The sequence below is a fragment of the Anolis sagrei genome, chromosome 5 (genome assembly GCF_037176765.1).
Source record: "Anolis sagrei isolate rAnoSag1 chromosome 5, rAnoSag1.mat, whole genome shotgun sequence".
NCBI classification, from domain to species: domain Eukaryota; kingdom Metazoa; phylum Chordata; class Lepidosauria; order Squamata; family Dactyloidae; genus Anolis; species Anolis sagrei.
The window spans coordinates 56,878,316-56,893,872 of NC_090025.1; the positions used below are offsets into that span (position 1 = coordinate 56,878,316).

At 39.8% G+C, this 15,557-nt stretch overlaps 1 protein-coding gene across 4 annotated transcripts in view; it reads left to right on the top strand.

The window, feature by feature from the left end:
* Positions 1 to 15,557, top strand: part of KLHL2 (kelch like family member 2) — a 58,678-nt gene that overhangs the window by 26,702 nt on the left and 16,419 nt on the right. For all 4 annotated transcript variants that reach the window (XM_060778747.2, XM_067468709.1, XM_067468708.1 and 1 more), the window contains 2 exons: positions 9,578 to 9,740; positions 14,854 to 14,963. In XM_060778747.2, the coding sequence (XP_060634730.1) occupies positions 9,578 to 9,740; positions 14,854 to 14,963 (273 nt within the window). The remainder of the gene's footprint in view (positions 1 to 9,577; positions 9,741 to 14,853; positions 14,964 to 15,557) is intronic.

The window sequence follows — 15,557 nt, forward strand, 5'->3', positions numbered from 1 at the left end:
CTGGGGAAAACAAGGATCGGTGATAAACTCTTAATAGGAGTAAATTTCCCTTCCTAGGGGTAGATTTCTCTTACTTCCTGTTGCCTAAGGCCCATTTTAACTATGAGTCATTGGTAAGTCAGATGTTTATAACTCAGGGACTGCCTGTATTTTTAATGTGTTTAGGCAGTTCATTGATGGTATAATAATTACTTTAGTGTATACCATTCTTGCTGTAAACCATTTTCAGTCCCGTGCCGAAAGAAAGGTAAAATATAAATATTCTTCAAAATTAGCTGTTCTCTATTACTGTTTAGAATAATAGTGGTCCAAATGATCTTTCACTGCAGATTGAGTCTTCCTTCCTGTTGTTAGATAAGACTTGCCAGTATCTTGTAGCTCATTATCTAGTACAGCATGTAGCATTTCTAACAAACTGTTTGGCCAAATGTTCACAAAACGCTGCAAAATGTCTCAAGCTGTTGCATAATCACAGTTATCCTCATCAATGAGGATTTTATTAAACACCTAATATCATGCTAGCATTAAACATCTTAAACTGCTGGGAATGGTCGGACTAATTTAGCACAGATTAAAAGCAATTTTTTTTACCAAGATCAATTTCTATAGCTCTTATCTCTTGAAGTCAAGTTATACTTACATTTGGAATGTTTCTATGATCTCACGCCATTCAATGTTGCTTTGAGGCTCCCTAGATTTGCTTTCAGGTTTTAAGTTGTAGCCTATTTTTTGAAGGGCAGGAATTTAAAAAGGATGCTGTGACAGGAAGAGATCATAAAATAGTATAGTGTGTAGTACGTATATATTTTCTGTTATATTTGAACTGTGCCATGTTTTCAGCAAAGTATAATTCAAGGCAGTGCTTCCATGTTCTTTACCCATTTGTTGTTGTTTATTCATTCAGTCGCTTCCAACTCTTCGTGACTTCATGGGCCAGCCCACGCCAGAACTCCCTGTCGGCCGTGGCCACCCCCAGCTCCTTCAGAGTCAATCCAGTCACTTCAAGGATACCATCCATCCATCTTGCCCTTGGTTGGCCCCTCTTCCTTTTTCCTTCCATTTTCCCCAGCATCATTGTCTTCTCTAAGCTTTCCTGTCTTCTCATTATGTGGCCAAATACTTCATCTTTGCCTCTTTACCCATATATTATGCTATTTTGTAAAACCTACTGATTTGGATCCAGGTTAAGTTATTGACAAATCCCCTTAGTTTTAATGGGAGTTAAATCCAGTTCCAATAATCTATATCCAAGATGGTGTCATTTATCAGCAAAGATACCTAGCTTCACACAGGCTAGAATTGCTAGCGTTTTGATTAACCAAAACCTTCAAGCAAACCCATGCATCATGAGGTCCGTGCATCATTTAGATGCCACAGAGTCAATTCTTCTTCATCCCCTGAGTATTTGGCCAAGTAGATGCACCCTTTATTTGTCTCAAATAAGAGGCAAATAAGAGCTTTGCTAAACATTACAGTGTTCCCTCGCTACTTTGCAGTTCACTTTTAGCAGATTCGCTGTTTCACAGGTTTTTGAAAATATTAATAAAAATATTAAATATTTACGTCCACTGGAGGCCAAGGCCCCCGGAACTGTGGCAACCTGAGGCGTGGCAGGGAAGGCCTGCCTCCCTGGCCTGCTGCTGCCTGCATGGTTCTGCTGTGGTCTGCGGAGGCCAGGGAGGTAGGCAGGTACCCTTGGGATGGGCCGGGAGGCAGGTAAGGAAGTGCGGGTAAGAAAATAATATATAAAATATATAAAATAATGTATAAATATTAAAATTAATATGGCGTCCGTACTTCGCGGATTTTCACTTATTGCGGGGCGTCCTGGAACGGCACCCCCGTGATAAGTGAGGGAACTGTGTATTCAGATTGGAACTTTGTTTACTTCAAAGTCAGTCTTATTGAATATATTAAAGCTTCACACTCAAATAAATGTGAATAGGACTGCAGCCTATGGATAGGTATGTAGGTATGTTAGCTCATCACCTCATGCTATGTACTATCTAACTTAGTGTTTTTATTTTAATACATTTATTATTACTATTACTAGTTTGGGTACCTGGCATTGCCTGGGTTATTTGAAAAAGTCATTTTTTATTGTACAATATGCATAAGGTTGTGGGTGAATTACAACTCACATCATGCCAGGTTAACCCCGGGAAACTTCATCAGTACTTAAAATTTGTTATGTTGGAGAAACGTGCTCTAGATGAATGATCGGTGGGGTCCAGTGTGCTCTCTGGCTGTAGGATAAACTATGACTCCCACTATGGTGAATCAGTCCCCTCAAACCTCTCCAGTAGGTTGAGTTAGTCATGGGGGTTCTGTGTGCCAAGTTTGGTCCAGACCATCATCAGTGAAGGTCACAGTTTCACTGTATGTGGGTGACTCATGGCAGTTTACAGGACGGCACAATTCGATGCCCACAATAATATAAAAACAGTTAAAACATTTAACATAGATAAAAATTCACTAAATAATAACACCAATAAAAACATAGATCCACCGCATCTATAACCTGCAATATCATTGGAGGGGGAGGGCCTTTGGTGTCTCCTGAGTAGTGGGAGCTGTTTGTGGAGGCAGAGGCTTGTCTGTGTAAGAGGACATCCTAACCACACACACACACACATGCATACATGTATATTTTCACTTTTATTATGTGTATAGATTATTACTATTATTCACCAGCTTACCTTTTGTGACCTTTTTAGTATATGTAATGGTTCCAAGTGTTTAGATTATTATTATTATTCTGATAGTCTGTGCACTTTATTATTTTTTATAATAATGCTATTCCTTAATCATCATCATATACTAATTTCAAACATGGAGGTCATAAAAGGTATGCTGGTGACTTCTAATGGCACACTATGCAAATTACATACATGATTTTACTGCCATGGCGTTTCTGAGAATGCAGGATTCCAGGTTACCTTAGAATAATTACTTCTTGATTTATTCTTGATATTAATCTCCCCCCCCCCCCCCCAAGATGCCTTTGGACATATCAGACTAATATTCCTTATGTCCTCATAGCCAACAAGGGATATCTGGTGGCCATTAGATTTAAAAAAGCTTGACATATTGGAGGGGAGGTCTGTCTGTCTCTTGAAACCCATATAACACATTTGCAGATTAAAAATACACAGATTGGTTTCAAATGCAGCCACAAAATAGAATGTCTGGAGGTGTCCTAGCAATATGCTATGTTTAGTCTTAGATACTATAAGCAACATTCCTAGATGTTTTCTTGGTTAGTCTTTAAAGCTTGTCTGTTTATGATGAGCTCTCCAGTGTATAAATAGCAACATCTGTCTGGGAAAATGCACAGAAGTCTGGTTTGGTGTTTCAGTATGTTAGATGGAGTTAACTATTTAAAACATGCACAATATGAAATTAATATTATTGTGTTTATATATATTCTGCTTTTATCCCAAGACCCAAGGTGACACCATAGTAAAGGTAAATGTTTCCCCTGCCATTAAGTTTAGTTGTATCTGACTCTGGGGGTTGTTGCTCATCTCTATTTCTAAGCCGAAGAGCCAGCATTGTCCGTAGACACCCCCAAGGCCTTGTGGCCAGCATGACTGCATGGAGCACTGTTACGTTCCCACTGGAGCAATACCTATTGATCTACTCACATTTGCATGTTTTCGAACTGCTAGGTTGGCAGAAACTGGGGCTAAGAGTGGGGGCTCACCCCGCTCCCCGGATTTGACCCACTGACCTTTCAGTCAGCAAGTTCAGCCGTTTAACCCGCTGTGCCACCGGGGACTCCACAGCACCATACTAAGTGATAAATATTTGTTAGGAAAGAGAGTCGAAAAGTATGAACGTTTTAGACAAAAGTCCTTGCTTGCTGCATAAACAAGGCTTGGACATCAAGTAGAGCGGAAACTGATGCTGAAAAGCTGTGTTTTGGGAAGCATTATCCTTGTAAGGATTTGTTTCTAAAATCATTTAAATCTGAAATGGATGGGTGCTAAGAGATATCTTGGTGAAAAGTTAAGTGTTGTTTTTTAGTTCTTTGCTACAGATGTCAACATGTATTTTTAGCTTCCTTCAGTGCCACCCACCCACCACTACAGCTGTTTATCTTGAATCATGCTTTCTTGAAAGACAAATCATACAAACCTGGAATATTTGTGCCAGGGGCATTTTTACAATTCCATATTCACAAACTTAATACATGGGAACCCAAAAGCACTATGCTTAGGGTGGAAATGATTTAGAAGACTGAGTACGTAAATACCTGTATTTCTTCTCTGTTATGTTAAAACTATATTGCGTTACATTATAATATTTATAATATTATAATATAATGCAATATAATACTAATAATAATAATATTATAGTTATATATTTATACTAGCTGTACCCGCCACGTGTTACTGTGGCCAACCTTCCCTCCCTCTTCCTCTCCTCCCTTCCCTCTTCCCTTCCTTTCCTCTTTTTCTATCCCTATCTCTCATCTTTCTTCCATCTCTACCTGTTTCTTTCCTCCCTTTCTTTGCTCTTTGGTTACATCCTTCCTTCCTTTCCTTCCTTCCTTCCCTATCTTTCGTTCCTTCTCTCCTTCCTTCACTCTCTCTTTCCTTTCACTTTTTTATTTCCTTCTCTCCTTCCTTGCTTCTCTATCTTTCTTTCTTTCCTTCTTTCCCTCCCTCCTTCTCTCCTTCCTTCCTTCCCTCTTTTCCTGCTTCTCTCGTTACTTCTTGACTGTCCCTTCCATTTAATATTGTATTTATATCTTACATAGAAAGAAGGAGAGAAAGAAGGAAAGAAGGAGGGACAGGAAGGAAGGAAGGAAGGAAGGAAGGAAGGAAGGAAGGAAGGAAGGAGGAAGGGAGGGAGGGAAAGAAGGGAAGGAAGGAAAAGAAAGAAAAAGGGAGGGAGGGAGGGGAAGAAGGGAAGGAAGGAAAGGAAAGAAGGAGGGACAGGGAGGGAGAGAGGAAGGAAGGAAGGAGGGAAAGGAGGGAGGGAAATGAAGGTGAAGGAAATGAAGAAAGGGAAAAGAAGGAGGAAAGGGAGGGAAGGAGGGAGGAAAAGAAGGAAAGGAAGGAGAGACAGGAAGAAAGGGAAGGAGGGAAAGAAGGAAATGAAGGAGAAGGAAAGAAGAAAAGGAAAGAAAGGAAAGGGAGGAAAGAAGGGAAGGGAGGGAGATAAGGAAGGTCCTTCATTCAAGCACCGTGGACCTTCCTCGCCTCCTCCCTCTCCCCCTCCTCCCCTTCTTCCTTGCGTGGAGCACTCCGTTGCTGTTGCTGGCACTTTCCAACAGGGAAAGGAGGAGAGTGCTCTCCTGACAGGATGGGAAGAGAGGGGGCTGCATGCGGCAAGCCTCCACCTCCACTCGCTTGTGTGTATGTGTGTGTGGCCGTGCACGTGCACCTGGCTTTAATGGGCAGCTGTTTCCCCGCGAGGAGGAGGAGGGGGCGTGGCCATGGGTCTCGGTAGACATGCAGTTTCTCCTTTGTGGACATGCAGTTTAGAAGTCCTTTCTGCTTTTTGTTTTCGTTGTTTTTTTGAGTGGAGAACATACATTGGGTTGTTAGGGACATAGTGTCCAAATTTGGTGTCAATTGCCCCAGTTGCTTCTGAGTTCTGTGAATAGCACAAATGAACATTACATTTTTATTTATAGATTGCATGTAGTATTGCTAATAATATTACAAAATAATGGTATAGTACAATATAGTAATATTTAATACTGATATTGTACTATGCTAATAATATCATATATTGTATGTGTATGTATCTTCTAACTTGCTCTGAGTCCCTTTCGGGGTGGGAAGGGTAGCATATAAATGTCGGAAATAAATAAATAAAATAAATAAAACTAGCTATCCTTGATCCTGTATTTAAATTTTGAAATGCAAATGTTAATGAGATAACAAAACTTCAAGGAGCAGGGAAATCAGTTAATTGATATGTAAAGGTAGGGATTCCAAATTGTCTTTGTCTATGACTTGATTATTTTGAACATGTCCCAGTAATAGCAGTGCATTTTTATCTCTTCCATATGCAATTTTTAGAGATATAAATTGCCAACAAAAACAATTCAAACTTCATAAATCTAATGTATGAAGCAGCTCCACATTAACCTTGCATGAGTTTTGTGACCCTGTAGCTGGGCGTCCTACGATTTGACAAGTACATCTTCTAACAGTCTGGTCCAAATATAGTATTAATGAGAGGCTGTCAAATTCCTTTTCAAATAATCTGTAATGCCATTTATTAGGACCATAATTTTCAAAGGCAGAATGTGGGTCTAATGAGTGTTTTTTTTATTGTCAAGTGCTTACCTTCAGGGCTTTTAGAATATTGTGAAGGAAAGTCACATAAACGAAATCTGATAAGAAGGAGAAGCTGAAATCGGAGCAAGCAATGTCATTTGCTTTCTTGTCCTTCAGTGATTCTCCTTCATTGCTACTGGAACAAAATCAGTCCATGCTTTTTGGCTTCCATTTTCATCCATTACAGTGGATATTTTTCTATGACTTCACAAACCAAAATAAGTGTACAAATGAAGAATTGGAAAGAGAGGGGGAGGAAGTGGAAAGTAAATTCTATTTTCATAACAAATAATAATAATAATAATAATAATAATAATAATAATAATAATGGGGAATCCTTTGTTAAGAGGTGATTAGCTGTTCTTGATTGTTTCTTGTCTGGAGTTCCCCTGTTTTTGAGTGTTCTGTATTTACTATTATGATTTTAGAGGGTTTTTTTAATACTGGTAGCCAGATTTTGTTCATTTTTGTGGTTTCTTCCTTCTTCCCTCAGGCAGTAAAAAGCTACACCTTGAAACGGCTAGGCCATTAAATGCTAATCAAGGTGGCCAATTGAAACATTCACACCTACCTCGAACAGTCAAGAGTTCTTACTTACACCCTGCCACAGAAATATATAAACCCCATTTTCTTAGTTTCCAACAGACCTCACAACCTCTGAGGATGCCTGCCATAGATGCAGGCGAAATGTCAGGAAAGAATGCTTCTGGAACATGGCCATACAGCCCGAAAAAAAGAACCCAATAACAAAAATGTATTTGTATCCGCCACCTTCTCCCCGAAGGGACTCGGGCCAGCTAACAAAGCACTCCAAAGTACCGCACATAAAATAAACACAATTACGTAGACATCAAAGTGATAAAAACATGAGCACACGTCCATAAAATATCGCATAATAACATTAAAATTCCAAATTCATAAAACACAGTAATACTGGATAGGAAAGCTTGAAGAGAGTGGCCTAACCTAATCTCTCTATGGAGGGCAGTCCAGAGCTGGGGGTCCACCACTAAGAAGGCCCTCTCTCTCCCACTAAGTGTACCCAAGCGCCACATTTTCTAAGATCAAGTTGCCTTTTCTTTCCAACCTGGCTCAGAATTATTTGGAAAAAAATCAATCTTGTTATCCACCCTTTTCTAATTTCTGAAACAATTTTGCAATGAATGGTCTATCTGAGACACAAAAAATTATCTTCGCCCAGTAGCAATTTTTAACTATTGAGAACACCACGCTAGAGCTTTTGGATCTAGTAGAAAACCATGACTACCAAGGTAAAGGTAAAGGTTTCCCCTTGACATTTAAGTCTTGTTGTGTCCGACTCAAGGTGTTCATCTCCATTTCTAAGCCAAAGAGCTGGCGTTGTCCGTAGACGCCTCCAAGTTCATGTGTCCAGAATGATTGCATGGAGTGCCATTACCTTCCAGCCGGAGCGGTACCTATTGATCTACTCACATTTGCATGTTTTCTAACTGCTAGGTTGGCAGTAGCTGGGGCTAAGAGCAGAACTCACTTTGCTCCCCGTATTTGAACTGAAAACCTTTCAGTCAGCAAATTCAGCAGCTCAGTGGTTTAACCCGCTGCACCACCGGGAGCTCACAAAACAAAAGCTTTTTTGGAATCATGGTTTAAGATTGGCTTTCAATGCCTCGTTTTTCTTGAATACATTGCCCATTGTGTCCCAGTTCAGTGGTAGAAGGAAGTGTGGTTAACATAGATTTGCAACTAGTTTCTCAGCTTGTATGAATAGTGAGGGAAAGTGGCAACCAAAGGGTTGCATGCCAGTCCTGAAATTATGCTTTAGCTTAAGTGGCCAAATTGTATTGTTTGTTCGCAATGATCTCGTGTTTGGCAACTACAGTTAATGACAGCTAAGATGAATATATAATTTACTAGCATACAAGGGTTGAATGAAAAGTAATGCCTCCACCTTCGTAACTTCTCAACAGATGGCAGTATGGTATGTGGCAGGTACTGGCTTGTTCAGTAGACTCTTCTCTACAGTTCCATTTTGGTAGGAAGCCTTGGCATTGAATGGTTGTGTTGTTAAAGAGCAAAGTATGGAATCCTGCGCAGACAGTCGGTCAATGCGACTTAAGCAACGCGCAGTCATTGAATTCTTGACAGCAGAAGGTGTCACCCCAAAAGAGATTAATCAGAGAATGCAAACTGTATGTGGTGATTGTGTTGATGTGAGTACTATGCATGGTTGGGCAAGTAAGTTTACAGATGTTGAAGTGGGAACATCTGACTTGCATGACAAACAAAGAGTTGGACATCCTGTGACAGTAACCACCGAGTTTCACAAGCAAAATTTTGACAGATTGATTCAGGACGATCGTCGTATCACTCAGATAAATGTCAAGCATAATGGGCATTTCACAAGAATGTGTGGGTCACATTATTGCTTTGCTTGGCTATTGGAAGATCTATGCACGATGGGTTGCGGAAACAGAGTGCCGACTTCTTCCGTAACAGCTTCAGAAAACTTGTTCATTGTTGGCAAAAATGTATCCAATTGTCTGGTGATTATGTGGAAAAGTGAACAGTGGTAGTTAAAAAGCACGTTCTAAGGATTAGTTCTGCATCTGATTTATTAAAATATTCCCATCCAACCCCAAGTAACGAAGGGGGAAGCATTACGTTTCATTCAACCCTCGTATATACCCAGCATTGCCCGGGTGTTGGAGGAGTCATTACTCCCTGCTTTCCGTTCTTTCTCTTCCCCTCCCCTCCCCTCATATCCTTTATCCTTTCCTTTCCTTATTTCTATTCTGGATCAGAGTGAACCCTATTGGAATAAATAACTTAACACTGAAAGTTACTTTAGAAGTGCCCTGGAAGGGCTTGAAAATTCTGAGAGATATATTGGTAACATGGTGGAAGCATACCACATAGTGGAAGAACAAGACAAGCTATGAGAAGTTGCAGTAGTTTTTCGGAATGCAAACTACTTTTGCACTTTGAAATTAATCTGCAGCAGTTGAAGTAAACCAAGGAGACTGAAACTTGGACACTTTAAAAGCATGTGAAAAAAAATCAAATGTCAGAAGAGTAATTGGAATGGCCCCTGTAAAGTTGGAACAATTGAAAAGTATGAGCTTTTTAAAACACTGGTTAAGAAAGAAGGTGATTTTAAAAGTCTGCCTTGGTTCCATCTTTTTTCTACATTGTACTAATCCTAATACTCGTGCATTTTTCTCGAATTGTTTTTTTAAATCCTTTTTCATGTTCATTGTGTTCATTAACTGCACAAACTCATCTAGTTTTGATTGTTTTAGGTGCTTCTCCCGGCAGCTAGTTTATTGCAGTTGCAGGATGTCAAGAAGAGCTGCTGTGACTTTTTGGAAACTCAGCTTCACCCTGTCAATTGTTTGGGAATCCGTGCTTTTGCTGACATGCATGCGTGCATAGAACTTCTGAACAAGGCCAACACGTATGCAGGCAAGTGCAGTGCCAGTTCTCCAAACATATTAATTTAGGTTGGGATATTGCTTCTAACTATGTCTAATTTGGTAGCCTTTGAATGCTGCTAATACCAAGCGAAAGCAATGCAATAGTGAGTGAAATATAAAAGTCTCGCAACTGAGTTATCTCGTATTTTGGCACAAAAGAAAATTTCATGAGACGGTTGGAAAACTGAATAGATTAAAAAAAGAAATATTTATTTTAATAAGGCAGTTTCAATATCAAATCTTCATATTCCTTCCTAGCAATCTGTTATGATAGTAATTATACATAGTAGGCTAAATCCAATGAATAGTCCCAGATAAAGTAGACCCATGGTATTGCTTGCTGGATAAGTCAGTTCTTTTGCAAAAGTACTGTTGATTTAGTAGGCTTACACTAATTTGGGCTAGCAAATGGATTTAGGCCAGAGATTATCACTGTACAATAGTTACTGTCATAGCTGTCAGAAGGCAAGAATAATTAAAATCTTGTGTAAGGAGAATGCAGATCTGTGTTATTCTATGCTTATAGTTTTGGAAATTGAAGACTAACATACATATTGAAACATTCACACTTGCCTCAAGCAGGCAAGAGCTCTTTCTCCCATCCTGGATCTTCCACAGATATATAAACCTCACTTGCCTGGTTTCCAGCCGACCTCTCAACCTTTGAGGATGCCTGTGATAGATGTGGGCAAAACATCAGGAGAGAATGCTTCTGAACATGGCCATACAGCCCGAAAAAATTACAACAACCCAGTGATCCCAGCTATGAAAGGCTTCCTACAGCACAGTCTTTTCACACTGTGTTTCCTTCTGGAGTGTTCAAGACATTCATGTTGTTACCACTGTTAAACTGTCCAAGTGTGGGCTGTGTATTACCTTTGAAAAGGTTCTGCCTAACTGTGGCAACATTTGTTCTGCACACAAAGTGAAACACTGTCTTTTTAAACAATCTGGACTTTTACACCATTAATTTTTCCAGTAGGAACATAAGTGACCTTGTAGGCAAGCATCTATCCCTGTGGGGAATAAATGACAATAATAGCTGAGGCCAGGCATCACAGCCAAACTATTGACTCTTATCCTGAGTATACACAAGAATAATTAGGCTCAGGAGAGTAGCAGAAGGAAGCAGTTCTGCCTTAACTGAAACTGGTTGGAAGAAGGAATGCTTTTGTACTTGAAGGTAAGCAATGACCTCAGAATTCTGTACTCTGAACAATTTGCTTATCCAAGATGCAAAAATTATTCTGTAAGTTTATTAAGATTCCAAATAATGATTTACCCATAACCAAACATGATACACATTTTAAACTGAACTTTGCTTCTTTTCTTTCAATCTGAGTACATCTTTAAAAATAACGATTTAGTGAATTAATAATTTGAAACAGTTTAATAATTTAAAATATTTTTTTTATTTAAACATGTAATCGGAAATAGAGGTATATAAATTGCAGTAGCACTCTAGTTTCTACATTTTTATTTCTTATGACAGCTAATCTTCCAGGGTGCGTTAGTGGCAATTGGAAAAGTCTTCTATTACATCAGTTATAGTATCATTCCAGACCTTGGCTGACATGGGATTTGGGACCAGTGTGTTGTGGTACTTCAGTCCCCCTCATTTTTTTTTCTTCAGTCTCATATTAATTACCTTATTCAATAGACCACACTGAATACTAAAAAGTGATATGTAAACATTTTATTAACCAAAAAATGTCCTTAATTAACAATGCCATGATATAGTTAGTTGACTATGTAGGGGGGAAAAATAATTTCAAATGTCCAGGAAAAGTGGCCTGGGAAAATTATACATTTGATCAAGGACCTGGCAAATGGTATCCCTTGGGGCATTTGTGGTCCTTACATCCCCGAAGCCTCTCAGAATTTTCTAAGAACCCCAGTCTTTTAAAAAAGAGTTTAATTGGTTTGTAGGAGAAGCTTCTTTTCTGTCTGAAAATTGCTCAAAGAATGCTCAAACGACAGTGGCTGCCTTCCCCTGACTCTCCAAAACCCCTTAGATCTCAACAAAACACAAAAGAACTTGGGAAAATCAACTGAAAATCAGCCAATATGGTGACCAGAAGTAACATTACATCACTTTGGTTACCCCAAAATGCACAAATGTGCCTGGCTGATGGGTGCAAGGTAGAAAAACGTCCCCTGCGCTCTGTGCAGTGACTATTTCTGGACTGGAGAGACTGAACAGTTCCAACAAAATAATCAACAGCAATTCCCATGACAAATGTGTCAGTCGATGTGCCATTTTAACTGTCTTTGCGACATCTTATGGAGTCCTGGGACTTACAGTTCAGAGCGAGGTATTCAGAATTCTCAGTCAGACAGCTATAGTGCCCCAGCAAATGCCAAACTCCAGGATTCCATAGGATGTTTCAGAGACATTTAAAGTGGAATCATTGTTCTATAACTGCATAGTTGTAGAACAATGTGTTACAGCATATGTTAGATGGGGTTACACTCCCCTTGAAGACATAGGTCTGGAGCTTGGGAGTTCTCCTGGATTCATCTCTGAGCCTGAAACCCCAGATTTAAGCGGTGACCAAGGGAGCTTTCGCACAATTAAAACTTGTGGGCAAGCTGCACTTGTACTGGCTTCTAGTTTGCTACCAGGATTAATTCAAAGTGCTAGCTTTGGCCTATAAAGCCCTAAAGGGCTGCAACTTACCTGTCCGAACATATCTCTCTTTATGAGCCTACTAGAGCTTTAAGATCTGCTGGGAAGGCCCTGCTCTCAGTCCCACCCCCCTTGCAAGTGTGACTGGTGGGGACGAGAGACAGGGCCTTCTCAGTGGTGTCCCCTCAGTTGTGGAACTCCCTCCCCAGTGACATCAGGCTGGCCCCATCCCTCCTGGTCTTCAGGAAAAGGCTACAGACCTTGCTTTGTCACACAGGCGTTCAGAGAATAGGATATTACAGTAAGTATGGAAACCAAGACTCGGCACTTTGTTATGTTTTTAATCTCCTATGTTTTATTGCTTTCATGTGTGTTAATTTGTTTATTTGTTTTAACTATTTATAGTTTGATATGGCTTGTTTTATTGTTGTTTTATGATGTGGTGTTGAATTTTTTCCAGAGTTTGTAAGCCACTTTGAGTCCCCTGTGGGGTGAGAAAAGTGGGGCATAAATAAAGTTAATAATAATAATAATAATAATAATAATAATAATAGTCTGAAAGGGTTCCTGAATATAGGACCCAGTCCTTCTTTGGGTAATTTGACTCTTCCAAGATGAAGAGACCCCGAGGAGTTGAATTTCAATAGAAAACAAGATGATTTAGTACCCTAAAAACAAGGAAATGTCAAAATCTAGACGGCATTTACTGAAACATGAATGCATCATTAGGAGGAATTGCTCTTTAGCAGGAACACATCTTTGGGATCTTCTCACCATAGATGGCATAAATATATGAATCAGATTTATTCCATTAGCAATAGCTCACAAATTTAATCCATATTTCTTGAATCTAATTACTGAGGAAGGCTGAGCGAAGGAAGATAGACACTTTTGAACTGTGGGTGTTGGAGGAAAATTCTAAGAGTGCCTTGGACTGCAAGAAGATCAAACCAGTCCGTATGCCAGAATATGGCTTATTGGCCTATGCATTTTGACTAACCCTGTATAACGTCTGGCTGCTCACTGGAGGCAAGGATACTAGAGGCAAAGATGCAATACTTTGGCCACATAATGAGAAGACACAAAACTTGGAGAAATTATGATGCTGAGGAAAAAGGAAGAGGGGCCGATCAAGGGCAAGATGGCTGGATGTTATCCTTGAAGTGACTGGCTTGATCTTGAAGGAGCTGGGGGTGGCCACGGCTGACAGGGAGCTCTAGCGTGGGATGATCCATGAGGTCACAAAGAGTCGGAAGCAACTGAATGAATAAGCAACAGATGGACAAGTGGTCAGATTTAGTGTAAGGCAACTGCCTACTGTCACATTGCCTCTCTTATTAGATTGTCTACCTGGGTCCTCTTAACAAATCTATGGGCATTACTGACTATTGTAATATCTTTTCGCACTTGTGCATGGAGATGCTGTTCTGGCTACAGAAACGTCAGCATATCTGCCCCTAAAGGGAATCATCAAAAATTTAAGATGTCCTTTCAGATTATTGTCCTCCTCTCTGTTTTTCGATGGTAGCTTGATGTATGGCCTACCTTATTTTAAAATGTTCTTTCTAAATTGCTGCATTTTTCATGCAGTATTTGGCAATTAATATGTTTGGATTTGGATTAAAGTTGGATTTCTTTGTTAAAGGGAAAAAACCCAGTAAAAACAAAATCACATTTCTCTTGTTTTTGCGAAGTGGATATTGCCTTCAGGCTACAATTCCTTTTAGCTCAGTGACTTTGGTTTTTAAGGCTGTCACTAAACACTGTTTTTTAACTCAAGGTCTCTTCTGTAATTGGAATCTTACTAAAATTATACTTTGAGAAATCACAGACAGTACTGTATTCTATGTAGAGATATAACTATTCTCATGGGACTAAAATAATTAAATTTGGTTGATTTCATAAATGCGATTTCCATACTGAAGAGTGTGCTGCTGTGCTTGTATGCATTCACTGTGTGCCCCACCAAGTAGCTATTAGAACTGAAATGAAAATTCAATATGGGACATCTACTGAATCTATACAGATTATTTTTAACTTTATTTGTATCCTGCCTTTTACCCAAGACAGAGATTCAAGGCGGCTTGCACATAAAAAGATTACAGTTAAAGCATATAGAACGTCAACATTAAAAATCACTTAAACTATTAACAATATAAAAAGTATAATATTTTTAAAATATTTTCAAAAGTTAAAAATAAAATGTAAAAGAATACAACTTTTGCCAAGCCTTTTCCTTAAAAGCTGCCAACTCTAACAACCTGTGTGAATGAAGTTTTTGCTTGAAAGGAGAACAAGGAGGGGAGGCATACTGACTTATTTCAAAAGGTATTTCCAAAATTCAAGGACAGATACGGGGAAAACTCTCTCATGTTTCCATCAACCTTACCTATCAAGGAAAATATTTCTTTTATTGCTGACCACATTGTAGCAGGGTGCTATGTTTCTAAGGCATGTCTTTTTCTCCAAACAGAACAGCACTTTACAGAAGTTGTACTCACTGAGGAGTTTCTGAACATGGGTGTAGAACAGGTGTGCAGCTTAATATCGAGTGACAAACTTAAAATAAAATCTGAGGAAAAGGTAAGATAACTTCCCTGTAATTTGGATGCAATTTTCTTGACTCCTGGAGCCTGATTAAATGGAATGAAGCCATGTATCAGTTTTATCTGTTCTTAGACTCTAAAACAGGCATGGGCAAACTTTTTTGCTTTGGGGCCACATTGTGGACTTGATAAAAGTGCAAAGCCGAGAAGGAGAGAGCCTTTGAGAGGGTTAGGCCGGGAGGGGGCAAGGGAGGGTCTGAGTCATCCTCAGGTTGTCCTCCTGGCATAAGGATGGGGTTGCTTACCTCATCTTTATGCTGGGAGGAAAACAAGGCATGCAGCACAACTGCCCCAATCCTCCTCCCTTGATCTTTAGACTGTCCTCCGGAGTGCTCCGGGGGGCTCTTCCTTGAGCTGTCCTCTCTGCATAAGGACAGGGCCACTTGCACCGTCCTTATGCCAGGAGGAGGGTGAGACATGCAGTGGCTGAGAGTGCTCCAGAGGGCTCTCAGCTGCTGTGTGCTTTCCTCCCCTGTGCTTCCTGCAAAAGGATGTGGCAGGCCACCATGTCCTTATGCTGAGAGGACAGGTAAATTAGGAGGGGCTGAGATAAGCACCCAGGGGGCCCCAT